Genomic DNA, 16,815 nt, shown 5'->3' on the forward strand with positions numbered 1-16,815 from the left:
GGTGCAGATGGGTTATTATTTCTGCAATCCATTTATTCGAAGCCCTTTTATCTGGCTTGCCAATAAATAAAATTGGCTTGTATCATACAGCTTCAAGTTTACTCACCTGAAATGAACAAAAGCAGTTATCAGACATTAGTTAAATCCACTGAATTATTAGAAACATCAATGCAATGCAAGAGTACAATGCAAGAAACATTCCTCTTCAACTGTATGCAATCAATGGCCAGTTTCAGATAAGGCCAGAGGTACTCTGCAGTTTCTGCCATTGCCATCATGACTTACAGTAATACTTGACAGAAAAACACAAGACAGACGTGGCTCTTAAAAGTGCCTTTATTGTGTGTGTTTCTGTGTGTGTATGTGTGGTGGGGGATTAGAATAAAGAGCAGGCAAAATTGAAGGACCTGCAATTCAGCAATTCAGAATCAAACACCTTATATTTTACACCAGTATTCTTCATGTTGCCAGATTGGATAGTTTCCCAGCCATTTGATTGGTTTTGGGTTGATCTATGTGTGATAAAAAAAGGCTTGGGAAAGTGGATTTTTTTTTTATTTTAAGGCAAAGGACAGAAATGGAAAATAATTTTACAGTTGCACTGTTCACTGTAGTAGCCTTAAATAGCCTCTGAAAGAACACACAAATTATTTATCATTTCATATTGTGATGAGCCACAATAATGTTGTAGTTATAAATTAATTTGTATTGTTAATTATAGATTTATTTGGGTGTTAATTATATAATTTTGCGTGGATTTTAAACAATTAGGCTGTAAAACAAACCAATCTGGCAACTGTTCTTCATCTGAACATTTCTAATATTGGATAATAGTTGTGGGCTAATGTAATACTGAAAATATTACATTCCCCAGTATGATACATGATTATATGCGACAAAAATGAACTTGAATTCAATTAGCTAACTTTGCTAGCCTGCACATTTGGTGCAGCAAACTATATTTTTATAATGCCTTCTATTATTTACCGTCATACGAAATTGCCACCTTACACATCTAAAGGTTCTAAACACAACTTCTTGTCCTGATTCAACAGTTTTTAGATGTGTAAATTTAAGAATAGTATCCATCTCTATTAATTAACTCTTCTACTTACCAAGTGGGAAATCGCAATGGACCTTGGGATCGCCCCATACAGTGACGTCAGCGTTATTAATTTAGAGGATTTAATCAATAAAAAATAAAATAAAAAATAAAATATTAATTGAACACAATCGTAGCATATTATATATTTATTAACATCAACAAACCTCCGATAAAAATACGTTACCCAGCATGCTCTAGTTAAAGCAGTGTAGCCTACCTATGTACCAGTTCCTATGACAAGAAAACGCTTAAACTGCTTACTTGCACGCCGTGGAGCGTTGTTAAACTCACCTTTGAATGCAGTTTTACCTGCAGTTGAGCGTTGTTTTGGTTAAACTCACCTCTGAATGCCGTTTTACCTGCAGTTGAGCGTTGTTAAACTCACCGTTGAATGCGGTTGCACACCATGTGCGTTGTTAAACTCACCGCTGAATGCGGTTGCCGAACGCGCTAAACCTTTGCGCAGAGAGGGCACTTTGATATCAGATTGCGAGGGTTTTTAAACATCAAAAACCAGTTGGAGGGCCAGATAAATATCATCTGGGGGCCGCCATTTTACTAGCCCTGGCATAGATCATTCATTGTAGTCTATTCCTTTTTATTTTTATTTATTGTAGCCTCGACCCATACACAGCACAGCAGACGGGTTGCGGTGTTACCCAAGACGTCAAATTTCAACGCCGCAGGCTCCGGTTCAGAGTTCTATAGAAGTCAAACAGACTACCCTGCACGTTGAAAAATGACGCCAAAGGTATACCCAGTGCGTTAAAAAGTGACGCCAAGGGGTCCTGGCCAAGCGTCCATATTCAACGAGTCCAACTGCGTCCTGTAAAACGCCCGTGGGTTGCATTGATGGTTGAAAGCCATGAGCGTCTCTCACACACGATAAAGGGTGCGTGTTGAATTCGGCCAATATACTCCTGCGGGCAATTAAGGGATGATGGAACCTATATTGTCGTGTTTTTAGTTAGGATACCTAGCACACATTCACGTTTAAATTGAGTAGGCTACCACAGGCTTATTTAAAACTTAACGAAATTGTAGCCTACGCATGCTACTGTTGCTGAAAGCGTCTGATATCACGCACTTGGATTGGCTAGCAAAGTCCAACTGCGTCCTGTAAAACGCGGGTGGGTTGCATTGGAGGTGGTTAAGCCGCGAGCGTCTCTCACAGACGATAAGGGTGTTGAAAATGGCGAATATCTCCTCTCAAAAGATAAATAATGGAAAACAATGACCTCCTATATTAGGTGTAGGCAATCCTAATCATAGAGCAAACATAAGTCGTTGCTGAAAACGTCTTTAGTCTGTGCAGTCGGTCAATGTTGAGGTGAATTGACGACTGGCGAAGCCCTGAGCGTGTAATTACATCGCGGATGGTTTTACATTGAAGTTGGTTGAAAGCCATGTGCGTGTCATCTATACGCAAAAGGGTGCTATATGCGTGGGCAGAAAACGCCGAAGGACGTGACAAAACGGCCTTATATGACGCCCTGAGATGAGAACGGGTTGATCATTTTGATGCTCTCACATGTTTGAAACGAACAATGATGGATTGTGATGAAATTTGTTTTGAATTGGGACTGGCGAATCCCCGTCCATACTGTCAATGACCATTCGCAAAGACCCGCCCACTTTAGTTACTGTTGCTATGTCTGACAAGCGACGCCACTCTCACACCACACCAAGTTCTCACGCAGTGAAAAATACATTGCGGATCAGAGAGGAGACTGCGCGCTGACAGACAAGTACTTTTGATATGAAACAAATGGCGCTTTTCCACTACACAGTGTAACACAGTGTACTTTTTCCACTGTGTAATAGTTGTACCTGTACCTGCTTCCAGGTACTTTTTTTCGTACCACCTCCGGCGAGGTTCTAAGCGAGCTGGGGCGAGCTGAGGCGATACTAAAATCATAATGTGACGTGAAAACACGGCAGACTGCTGACTGGTCAGAGAGAATCGTCATTATTCGCTGCGTCATCATTGCACGCGCCAGACGGAGTATCCTGAATAAAAAACAGCAAAAACAAAAACATCCAAAAACAGCATACACTCGATTTCCTCCATTGTCCTGTGTGTGTGGCAGCGGATGTATCTCGCGTAGAAGATTAAGTCACAGCAGTTTCCTGCGGCGTCGCTATGACGACCAGGTACTATTGTGGAGGTACTATCTGCAATGGAAAACGGAGCGAAAAGCGAGCCGAGCCGAGTCGAGTCGAGTTGAGCTGGTACTGGTAATGGAAAAGCACCAAAAGTCTCACCTTTCAAATGTAGTCATTTTTTAGAGACATTTAAACAATAAATACTGTTTTGTGACTCTTTAATGTGTCTGACAGATCGCTGTAGACTCGAGGCTCAGTTAAAGCTGCTCGTGAACCAATCATCTCTTCCTTCTAGTTAATTTATAGCATTAAAATAAACATGAATGAACATAAAAGGAATGTTGTTTTAAAGTGCTAAGACGTCAGTACACTTTGTTTTTCAAATTTAAATCCTCCAATGTTAATCTACTAACTCTCCTGACTGCTTTGTGGGACAAAATGGCGGATTATGATTAGTCAGATCGCCTGTCAATCAAACTCCCTGCAAAGGGTCAATTGAGAATGCCCGTGCGCACAATCCTGATCTAATCAACAACTTTGCAGTTGCACATAGGAAAGCCCGGAAAATCCCGCTATAATGTAAGAGAGCATCTTTTTTATGTATTTGGACCTAGGCCTAACAATGTGTTATGGTGCGCTGTCACCAGTGTTTTTTTTGTTTTTGTTTGTTTTTTGGTGAGCGTAGGCTCCTCCTGATTTTGTTAGTCATCTCATCTCTTATATGCTGTGTATGATCATATCCTGCCCTATTCATGGTAGCTTACTCGTGGACATTGCGTCATCAATTGCGTCATCAAGGGGCCCGCCTTGATAATCCTACTTAAGGGCCCGGTGTTGGTTCGTTACACCACTGAATTCGGTTGTTAAGTCGTGACGTAACCAATACTCTTTCCGGGTCCAAAGTCCAGGTCCTCTCTACCTACCTACCGCGTTCGCTAGTGTTTTGGTTATTATTGAGTGTTTTTACAATGCCGCAGTGCTGTGTCCCGTGTCCCGAGCTAACTCACTTCAACCTCGTAAATCTTCTTTTTCATTGATGCCTGGACTCTACCCTTAATTATGCCACCTGAGTGATGAGCTACACTAACCACTCTGTTGGTGTTAAAGGAATTTAAACCCTTTTTGACCGCCAAGGGTGCCTCACTAAGAAGGACGTGATCGTAAATAAATTTACAGGTTCCACCGTTGTTATTTCTGGATGAGAGGAGCGCTTGGACCCAAAACGTCACGCAACTTAACAATCGGATATAATTGTCTAAACTCCTTATCAAAATTACATATTTACAACAAATTTGACACATATATATTGGCACACTTTGAGTACTACTAATAAAAGTGGTGGAGATCAGGCAAGACTGTAAGAAGACTCAGGCAAAAAGGTGCTATAACTGTCAAAAAGCTTTGAAAACCATATATTTCCTATGTTAAATGGCCTGTATTGGCTGTAAATGGTCTTTTCCATCATATACGTCAGTGGTTAAATGCTTGCTAAATAAAACTTAATATCTTTTGATGCTTTTGTTCTTTAAGGCCTTAAAGGCCTTAACTGCTTGAACCCCGATAAATGCTGCTTGCAGCTTTAATTAATATTGTTATTTCAACCTTTTGGGAATCTTATTCATCTTCACCAGACTAGCCATTATTGTTATTTTACATGTAGTAGATTCTTATTTTAGTAGTAAGTCAGTGTGATTCTTAATAGAGGGGTGATTAATATTGTTCCTGTGACTTAAGGTCGTAATGTCGTGTGAAAGTCAAAGAAACAAATTCAAATGTTTTTGTGGAATAGAAACACTAATAAATTGGTGAGGATTTACTTTGGCCAACGAGCGAACAATGTATGATTATGAGTGAATATTGTTGCAGAGGAGAACTGGCCCCCGACTGAGCCTGGGTTCTCCCAAAGTTTTTTTTTTCTCCATTCTGTCACCTGATGGAGTTTTGGTTCCTTGCCACTGTCGCCTTGGCTTTTGGCTTGCTTAGTTGGGGACATTTAATATTCAACAATATTATTGATCTGCCTTACTTAGGGTGGACGATGACGCAATTTTCTTCTAGAAACAAATTTTGTTGTATTATTTTCATGTTATCAATGTGAAGCTGCTTTGATACAATCTGTATTGTAAAAAGCGCTATATAAATAAAGGTGACTTGACTTGACTCCAAATTGCTAGTAAATTTCACAAACAATTACCAAGAAACGGCAAGTAACATTTAATTAAATGTGAATTTAAATTAAGATTACTGAAATAGTATTTTCTTGTAAAACGTACTCCAATAATCTTTGTCTTATTTACAACTTTGATTTTTTGTAAACTGTAGATGGTTTTAAATGTGTAATGCAGTCCCCAAATTGCTTTGACTACTTTAAATATAAACATTTTGCTGAGAAGATTTTGACAAGCTTATTAAAATCATTTAATTTATTGCCATAGTCAGGGTAATTAAAATATAATTTGCACCAAAGGAGAACTTGTGAAGAGTAAATGATGTTGCATAAAGGATTCTTTATTATGTCCTTTATTATGTTATTTATAATTTCACTTTTTTTTTGGCCAGCATTCACATTAATAAAACAAACTTTCTCTGATGTTTCCCTTTCTAACATTGCTTGAGGACATAATACGCTTGCACTGCTTGACATTCCCTTAATGACGTGTCAAACCTTCAAAATTAAGCTTGCAGCTGTACAGATTATATAGAATACTATATTTAACAGATACAGCCAAATGCACATTTGATTGAATTCACATAATTATTAGTTTTACTAATAAGCATATTTAGAGTACCTTAAGGCATGAACTTACAATTCAAACCATTCTTAAAGTGCATGCTCATGTTCATGTGTCATGATCTCAAAGACGTCCAGCAATGAAATACACTTTTCATCCACACCCAATAGTGGTAACATGTATCTAAGTCAACATAACTAATTAAATAAGCATGCTCTACCAACAGTTTTTACTAGAAGACACATGACAAATAATCGCATCAGCTAATCATTCGATGGAAATCAAACATTATTCAGCTCATTGTATATATGGGGCGCCGTTTGTAAAGCGACTCACGCTGAAAATAACAGCAACATTTTGTCACATTTAGCTTCAAACAATGTTTGAAAAACTGGTATGAATTTTTTACGGTCACTTTTTAGCACATTTACAACAATATTTGTCAACTTAGAGATATTTTAAATAGTTAAATCTAAATATTAGATGTTACACCTAAATGTTAAATGTTAAATCTAAATGTTAAATCTAAATCTAAATGTTAAATCTAAATGTTAAATCTAAATCTTAATGTTAAATCTAAATCTAAATGTTAAATCTAAATCTTAAATCTAAATGTTAAATCTAAATCTAAATATTAAATCTAAATCTAAATGTTAAATCTAAATCTAAATGTTGAATCTAAATGTTAAATCTAAATCTAAATCTAAATGTTGAATCTAAATGTTTCAGGTGGAACTAAATATTTAACAAATATGCAAATTCAAAATGCCGGTAATCGGATCAACATTTAGATTTAACATTTAGATTTAACATTTAGATTTAATATTTAGATTTAACATTTAGATTTAACATTTAGATTTAGATTTAACATTTAGATTTAACATTTAACATTTAGGTGTAACATCTAATATTTAGATTTAACTATTTAAAATATCTCTAAGTTGACAAATATTGTTGTAAATGTGCTAAAAAGTGACATTGTTTGAAGCTAAATGTGACAAAATGTTGCTGTTATTTTCAGCGTGAGCCACTTTACAAACGGCGCCCCATATGTATAAACCTGAATTTCACCTGACTTTATACAGTGTGCTAGACTTAGTTTCTGCAACATAAACACATAGCTAAAGCTGTATCACATCACACAGGCCTTGAACTCACCAGCACTAGGAGCAAACTGACAGGAAGGATCTTCATGTTGAAGCAGATTGTCAAGCAATCCAGTGTGAATGAGTCTGAGTTTCCTTCTTTCTCATAGAGCAATAGTGTTCACCGCTGCTCATATAACTGATGGGAGAGGGGAGGGGATATTCAAATCAGGGAGGGCAGGGACTGGCTCAGTGCCCGGTTTGATAATACTGTTATAGTTTTAGTTCATAATTTGAATTATTTTTGTGAGTGTGTTTATATGTTTATAGTTTGTTTATTTAGTTTTAGTTATTTTTGTAGGCTACTTTAAGTAAACCAAAATGAGAAATATTGCTTTGGCAACTATAGCTGAAATTAAATGCGTTTAAAACATTCAGCAAATGTTTTGTACTTTATACAGTAGTCAACATCTGAAGTGGATCAAAACCTTTCATTAAAGTTATACATGAATTTTGAAAAATACCCGTTCTTGTCTTAGGACAACTTTGATGACAACTTTTTTCATCCACTTCAATGTTGACAAGTGAAAGTGAAAGTGACACGTGATGGCCAAGTATGGTAACCCATATTTGGAATTTGACCTCTGCATTTAACCCATCCAAGTTAGTGCCCACACATTAGGAGCAGAGCAGTGAGTTGTGAACACACACACTGCAAACGTGGATACACACACCCGGTGCAGCGGGCAGCCTGTGTGGCACCCGGGGAGTGATTGGGGGTTAGGTGCGTGATTGGGGGTTAGGTGCCTTCCTCAAGGGCACCTCAGTCATTTCCTGCCGGTACTGAAATCGAACCTTTGAATCACCAGTAACTCTGTAACCATTAGACCATGACTGCCCCCTGAAGCACACACACCATCTAAACAGAAAAGACTGAGAAGAGAAGAGTCTGAGAAGACCCTGACTACTGTATCTTAGTCAGAAAAGTATGAATAATGATTTCAAAATTAAAAGCAAATTCGACAAAAGAAAAAAATATTTGTCATACTGATTACCCAATACGGAGCCCCGCACTTGACATGTGGAAGGAAGGAAGAACGCACGCACGCACGCACGCACGTAATATATAGCAGTAGCGGGAAACTTTAAAGGCAAAGGTCTATGAGTAATGATGAATGGAGATACTGACAGTCTTTTCTGTTTAGAGATGGTTGATGAGGTCGTGGATGATGGAGCGGAGGATGGTGGAAGCACACACCGGTGTGGGAAGAGGACGAGTAGTGATGTTACGTCTGACACTGACGCTCCGAAGCTTGCTTCAAACTCGAACGGTCCTTGCAATGAACCACTGCTTCGGAGCTTGTATCATTACGTCACTAGTCACGTGAAAATGACTTCTGAAGCAAACACACTGGTTCACTCCTGTAGTGAACCACCTGACTGCTTTGACAGCCCAATCCAGTGTTGACAGGTTTGAAACCTGGCGGCTGTATTTCTTATAAAAGTGAAGCCAAACAATGGCAACACCGTGATAATATTTCCAAAATAATATTTCTGAATAAAAACCATACCATTTAATGAACACTTTGTCTAAGCCTTCTGCATGTACCCAAAGCACACCCTCTGCCACATTTTTTTTATTATTAATTAGAGAACATATGAACATTGTTACATAAAAACATGCATCAAAGACAGAAACTTCAAAAACCCTCTGCTACATTATACAAGTACAACCAGTTACACAAGCACATCCTTAACATACAAAAATATCAGTCCCACCAGTTAACAAGTTATAGAGTTCTGCTTCCCACAGCTAAACAAGATAAAGCTTTCACACATGATACTGCCCTGCTAAAAAAAAACGATAGAAACCATTACAGAAATTCTATTGGATTTAATGGTTTTCATGGGAATTTTATTGGTTGTAATGGGGATTATAGTGGTCTCTGTGGGGTCTCTACTGATATGTGTTGGGTTCTATTGGTGGGGGCATTAAATCCTAATGGAATATGTCCCAAACACACTACAAAAAAGAATTCTATAGTGGTTTAAATGATAAAAGCCAATGGTTCCTATTGGTATTTTAATAGAAACCATTAGAATTTCTGTGATGGTTTCCAACTTTTTTTAAGCTGGTCTGATCTTCTGTCCTTGTCTAAAGAAATAATTACACACACACATCATGCTTAATGTTTTATTATCAAGGTGAACACATGAAATCCATCAGTATCTGTAAAATTCACCTACATAAATGAGTTTCACAGCACTAACACTGTTTCAGCTTTGATCGCCTCGGTAAACACGTAATAAACGGGGCGTTAACATATAAGCCTACTTGCATTTTATGGTTGTCAGCTTTGTTGCATTACATTTACTTCACCAGGAGATGGTGCTGCAATTTCTATCTGAATGAAGCTTCGAGTAATGAACCATTTTCGACACAATTGTATCAGAAAGCAATAATGCTTCGAAACGCTTCATTTGGCCATCACTAAGGACGAGGACTAGGAGACTTTGCCAAGGATGCATGGAAGATAGGAGAAGACAATGAGATGAGTCCTTACTCATATACGAGACCGGACAAAGTGCCAGAGTGAGGTGTGTGCTTATAAGTGTAGGTGGTGATGAGCAGAATGCGTGCAGGTGCTGGTGATTAATACTCAGGTGATAGTGATCGTTGTGATTGAATGGTGATGGCATAGACATGTATAGAAAGGCTAGATAGCTTACCGGCGCTGAGAGCCAATGGGACCCGACGACGTCACACGGCGGCCATCTTAGGACAGGACCGCTCGTCCAGTTATAACATTAAAGTCTATTGTGCATGTAGTGCTGAAATAACTATATTTTGCTCAATTTTCAACCGATTTTCAAACGGCTTGGTGTGTCATAAACGTCAAGGATGCGGCTATTTAACTGCATACTTGTGAAAAATTATAGCCACAAACGGCATCAGCACAAATCATAGCCACGTTAATAAGGTTTGTAATAAACCAAACCGTTTGTAAATCCGTCAAGAATTCAGCAAGTTACGAGCATTTTAGTTGGCGTATGTCACTCACCTTCCGTCCACAGCAGCAGGGAGCAGCAGCGCAGTCTCCTGACCTAAGATGGCCGCCAAGTGACGACACAGCTGACTCCGCCTTGAGCCATCTAGCCTTTCTATACATGTCTATGGGTGATGGAGCCTGGCCGATCCCTGACAACATCATCGCCATACATTTAGAATTCCTTCCATCGTTTCAAGTTGAATCATTGCCACATTGTACTAATTCATTCCCTCATTTTAATTTAGCTAAAAAAATAAAATAAAATAAAAACAATAATGGACACAGCTGAACTAAATTAAAATTAGAAGACAAATTAGTACAATGTGGCAGATTACCAAATTCATAATTCATGTTTCGTAATCCTACAACAATCTAGCAACAATTACTAAAGCAAAGCATGCAGTGAAATGCCTATATTAATGTTTTACCCCTTGGTGTGGAGGTCTTAATTTCTTAATTTCACCATAAACAAAATCTAAATTAGCTATAATATGAAAGTAGACTTTTCACTGAAGTGAAAATTTATGGAAGCCCTGAACCGCAAGGTGCGTGCTCCACACTCCGCACAAACACTTGGATATGCACCTAATAATAGCGAACATGTATCTTGGTTAACGTTAGAGCGAGCGGCCATGCCAGACCCTTCATGTTTAACAAATCAAATTCTGTTGCATTTTCTTGCGCCAGTTTGTGGCTGGGCGGCTGAAACACAACACTTCGCCTATACAGATAAACAGTGTTGGGCAGTAGCGTTGCTACAAGTAGTGACGTTACTAGCTTAACTACATTTCTCAATAGCGTGGTGGTAGCGTCGCTGTTTTCTGAATCAAATAGCTTTTCAGTAGCGAAGCTCTTTTGTTGATCAAGTAGTGCGGTAGCGTCCACACAAGCTGAAGCTACATTTTCTGAAGCACAAGCTCAACTCGGTCGCCGCATGATTAACATCGCGCAACATCAGCATCACACGTGCACACGGAACGCACATGTAGGAAATCTTGTGAATTACGACCGTTTCAGACCGCAACCGCGAGTAGCGTGAATTGTTTTCGGCGTGCATTTTCAAGTGCATTCACACTCCGCGAGCAGGAGCAGCGCGTGAGCTGAGCAGTAGTGAAGCTGAGGGTTTCGGCGCCGAGTCTATTTTTCATTCACCATTGAGCTCACGCTCAGTTAAAGTGAAAGCACACTTTTCATGGACAAAATAAATATGATTTCACAATAAAAGTACCTAAAATGCGCATAATTTGCATGTATGTGTTTTAACAAGAACTAGAGTAGGCTATGTCAGAAATCAGAAAGATTCAAAAATATGTGGGTGATTCTTTAACTATGGTACTTTTCTTGTCCCTGGATGAAATAATAAAATCTAAAAAACATTTCTTCTTTTTTGTTTTTGCCACATTTACTTCACCCCAAGGGGAACTTATAAAAAATGTATCATGGCTCAATCATTCTTTTTATTATATAATATGAGGCCTTTTATGCATGGTTTTTACTGTTTTCCCTCTGTCCCTAAGTCAGACTTTGTACCTTCAACCTCGCTTAATTCTAAATTAAATATTTAAATAATGTACATTTCAAGTACAAATGATAAAATATTGTCTAATTCAATTATACATATTATATATTGCAATATTTATTCACATTTTCCTATATTTTTCATAAGTAGAACCCTTGTCCCTTGGGTTCACTGTCATTTCCACCACACTGTACAAAATAGAATCCTGGGATCATTGTTTTAGGTTTGTATACTTGGTAACCATAGCAACAGAAACTCCACAGTGGAACACAAGGCTGGGTGAAAGGGTGACCTCGGTTAATGAAAAGAAGAAAATCAAGGTAAATATGACTAAAACTGAGAGTATGTTTATTAGTCGTCATTTCCAAACGGCTCATATTTCACATGGACGTACAAATAACTGGATAAATTTAATTTAATAATGTGTAATTTGTGTATATTTAATGCTAACTCTAAAACTAATATTAGCAGGCTAACATAGCATGATATTTTAGAGAGAAAGGGGGGAAATGTCATTTCCACCACAGTGGCTTCCACGGTGGTGGAAATGACATTGTTCGTGCTAAACAGCAAATTATTTGGGCTATAATACTAAAACTTGAATGTAAAAAAACATATAATTAATTAACCCTTTCACGCATAGTGGTCACTACAGTGGACAGCTATTAAAAAAACATTTTCTTAAATTTGCATGGGTTTTGATAGCTTAATTGCACATCATCCTCTTCAGTGGACCCTGATGCATCATCCTATACATTGTCACCAAGTGGCAAGCCGTTATGTTTGGATTTTTTTCCCCTCCAAACCAAGATGGCCAATGGTCAGTCAGAAATGCCAAGTTGCTCTGGAATATCCACCTATTCATTCTATGCTAGGAGACTCTTTTTAGGTAAAAAAAAAAATATATATATATATATTGCAGCATCAACCAATATCTAATGAGTCATATCACAGTTACATTTCCCAAATTTTAGATTGGGAGAAAAATCTGATTAATCATCTGTCCACTGTAGTGGACCTCATGCATCAATGGCTATATTTCAGCTACAGTTCATACTTCATACGATAGTTCATACGAAAATACTTAATCTGCAGTGACTTTTTTGACTGTAAATAAATGTGTAGAAATGAGTGAGGAGTCCATGAATCCAAGCCAGATGTGTTTATTATATAAACCTCTGTTGTGTATAATCAACTTATACTGCCACAGACAACATGCTAAACTAGCAACTTGAACTCGGCGGGGGGATGACACGAGCGCAGGCAGAACTAATGCGCATGCGCGCTTCCTCCAGTACGGTAACTCAGAGTGTCCATACAGTATGCAAACACGATCATTCACCAGAATGATCTACAAAATGTATTTGTATTATTAGAATGTAATTTTCATTGACATCAATAAAGTTATGTGATTACATAATGTATGTGACTTGTAATGCATTACTTTTCTTGTTAGATCAAAAAGTAATCTGATTTCGTAATGCACGTTATTGTAATGCGTTTCTTTACTCGTAACATCAAAAAGTAATCTGATTATGTAATGCATGTTACTTGTAACACATTACTTGTAACATCAAAAAGTAATCTGAATGCGTTATGCATGTTATGTGTAATGCGTTACCCCCAACACTGATCATTTCAGATGAGATTGAAAAAAACGTATCGCTAGGTTTTCTCAGAGGAGGGCTATGATAGAAATGTGTCCATCTTGAACATAATCAGAATTCTCAGCTAATAAGGGTAAATCTCCATACTCTGGTGCACTGGAGAGAGCATCTGAGTGGTTTCCACAGTTGTAGGCTACCTTGACAGGCTGTAGAAAATTCTGATGGAATCACGTGTTCATGTTCTGATATCAAAGACACGCGAAGTGCAACTTGTATGAAGTTCAACTTTGCCTTTGCAATATTTCACATTTATATTTTTTTGTATATATTTTATAGTTTTCACATGATTTGATATAATTTTATTGATTAGTTTGTTAAATACACATACTTTATCTATTTGATTATTGTATTACGGTATGTTTAATACAGTATCTCTTCCGTTTAAACTATAAACGCATGCTGTCAGCTCAAGTGGACATCTGAAAATCTCTTTGAAAAATGTGTAAAAAAAAAAAAAAAAAAAAAAAAAAAAAAAAAAAATCAAATCTTGTTTTTCATGCCCTAAGAGCAATAAAAACACATAGGAAAAAAATCCTGACTGAGGTTATCATAATTCATGCATGAAAAGGTTAAGTTAAAATATTTTATTATTTATTATTGTTACAATATTGTTGGTAAATAAGAGAACAATAGATAAGTAAGTTTGACATGATGTCTTGGTTCTTTCTTTAAGATGGCAAGCAATACCACAGCACAGAGGTCAAGATCATATAGAGAAAGAATAAAATCAGATCCACTTAAATATTGCCTATTTTATCTGTTATTCAACATTATATTCAACTGGTTATATTAAGGTTATATTAAGGCAATGATGACATAAAGGGTTTGCTCTAGTTTGTACTAGTTTGTCCTAGTTCAGCATGTAGAAAGCAGTGAAGAAATGATTTGCTGATTTTTTTCATTTTTTGGATTGTTTTTCATAAAAAAATATTGATATGTTTTTGTTCACTAATGCTCTTGCTTATTGATTTGCTCTGGTTCACCACATAGAGCAGTAGAAAAATAGTTTTTAATTGGAAGTTGCCAATCTATGTCATTTCCGCCACACACTGTCTCTTCCGCCACGCCATGTCATTTCCACCACAACACATATTTTAAAGTAAAACATATAAAAAACATACAATCAAAACAACTATATGCAGTGGTGTTGATAATTGTGCAGTTAGGGGTAGTAAGATATGTGTATACACTTTGAGAAATACATGATTTTGAGCTATGATAAGTAAATGAAATGTTCCAGTGATCTAGTTTTAGGTGTTTTTTTAGTGTAAACATTGTAAAATCTTTACAGTCACATTTCTGAAAAATAAATAAATTACAAATTTGATCAGAGATGTGTGTGCTGTTTAATCAAATATATTTATAACAGAAGATATTTCATTATTTTCTCTTCAAAACACATGTTTTGCTATGTGATGGAAATGACCGTTTTCTTGGACTGTCTGATAAAAATGGCAAAATATATATATTATTCAATACAAATCATCACAGCCAACTTAAGGGAAGGTTTCTAGACAGATTGAGAAACCAACTGATTCTAAAAAACTGTTTGTAGAAATGTTTTTATTTTCTGAAACTGTTTAGCTCAAAGAGTACCATAGTTGAAGAATTACCCATGTATAGAAAATGTACCCATTTAAACTACTTTTTATTAATCAGTTTGGGCAGGGGCGTAGCACCAAATGTTGGGCCCCGGTCACAGAACCAAGAGGTGGGCCCCTCACAACACCGCCGTCTATATCAAGATATGAAGAGTTCAGATGCAAAAGCCTCTAAGTGCCATCTGAACATTTCTTCTAAAAGGATCATTTTTATCAAGCTCGTATAAGTTCAGTTATTTCACTTAAAGGACAATTAATAGGTCATTTTCATTGCCATTTAAGTGAAATTACTGAACTTAAATATACAAGCTTGATAAAAATGATAATTCTAGAAGAAAATTTCAGATGGCACTTAGAGGCTTTTGCATCTGAACTCTTCATATAGGCTATCAATATATCTTTGTGGGGCCCCCGCTTCGCCAAGGGCCCCTGTTAATCTGTATCGGCGGGTCAAACTCAATGAAAAATCGGAATTGGCCTATAAAATTGTGCATCTCTATAATCTTTCTGATTGGCTGGTATCAAACATGACCACATAATCTGATGTTCACCTAGATGTTTTATTTATTTATTTGTACATTTGCCGTAGTATTGACGATGGGTTCAATAACACATCCTGCAAAAGAGGGGCCTTGGCCAGAATCTAGTGGTAATTTTTTCGCCATGTTGGTACTGTTTGGAGCAGGTCTTAATTATTTTGCTACTGTGGTTTGAGCTGAGTTGAGATAAATTAACTTAGTCCTGCAAATATGCCCAAGTCTAAATTGCGCATACCAAGGTTATTATAGTTATTTTTTTTAGTATTATAGTTATTCTATATTAGTTTTTATTTTAATATCATTTTCAAATTTCCTATAAATTTCAGTTTAGTTTTAGTTTAGTTTCATTAATGGTTTTGTTAGTTTTAGTTTAGTTTTTATTTTGTGAACACATTTCTATTTAGTTTTTATATATTTAGTTTCAGTTTTAGTAATTATAGTTTAGCAGAGTTAACAGAACATTTCCAGTTAAAGACATTTCATTTCAGCAAAGTTTAATGTTTGCCGTTTACATTTAACTCTTGTGAAAACCTTTCAATAATAAAAATTAAATAATTGTTTGAGGATGAACAAAGAACCAAACAAATGCAACTAAAAAGTAAAAATTATATAATAATATTAAAAATGAAATCTTGTTAAACGTGGTGTATAAGAAAAAGATATGCGTATGATTATTATGATTATTCTTTAAGGTTATTTCAATTATTAATCCTTTCAAACATTATTCTTGTATTGATCCATTTATGCTTTCTGTCTATTGCATCGTTTAAAATCATATAATCATAGTTAGACACATATTCAAATGTTCTCTTCAGACCAGACATTTAGTATACTTCTACTCTGACAAATATACATCTATTTCTGGGCTATAGACATGCTATTTGTTTTTTCCGTTTTCTGCTCAGTGTGGTATCTTGTCTAATATGTGTGGTATAGGCCTATCTTGTTTAGGCTAGTTTCACATGAGATGGTTATCTTATTCCTGGAATTAAGGTACAGCTGTATTTGCATGAGGTGGAAATAGATTTGGGCCTTTCTGCTTCTTAGGACTGGTTCACACAGTCGGTTATGCTTTGAAAAACGGAAAAAAATGTTTTTCAGTGGGGAAAAAGAGCGGCACAGTGGGATCAAAAGTTGAACTTATTTGAACTTGAGTGCCGCGTTTTTAGAGCGTCGTGTCATGCACGTGATGCTGCAGAAGACGCAAGACTCAAGCGCAACGGTCATACATTGAAAAATAAAGTAGCACAGTCACAGTGGAAAAAAGTGATTTTCCGGTAGGCTTATTTAGGAGAGCTTATTAATTACGAAAACGATTATTTATTTTTGCGAATTATTATTTTGTTTCAGTTATTTTTTCTGTAGCCTAACTGTTGTTAGTTTCGTTTAGTTTTAGTTTTTCATTAATGTT

General features: G+C 36.6%; 1 protein-coding gene across 1 annotated transcript in view; it reads right to left on the reverse strand.

The window, feature by feature from the left end:
- Positions 1-7,204, reverse strand: part of LOC309480674 (cadherin-like protein 26) — a 45,311-nt gene extending 38,107 nt beyond the window's left edge. Inside the window, exon 1 of the mRNA XM_082145312.1 lies at positions 7,102-7,204. Within this exon, the coding sequence (XP_082001438.1) occupies positions 7,102-7,137 (36 nt within the window). The 5' untranslated portion in view covers positions 7,138-7,204. The remainder of the gene's footprint in view (positions 1-7,101) is intronic.
- Positions 7,205-16,815: the final 9,611 nt, after the last annotated feature.

This window comes from Leuciscus leuciscus, assembly GCF_965113295.1.
Source record: "Leuciscus leuciscus genome assembly, chromosome: 18".
Taxonomy (NCBI): Eukaryota; Metazoa; Chordata; class Actinopteri; order Cypriniformes; family Leuciscidae; genus Leuciscus; species Leuciscus leuciscus.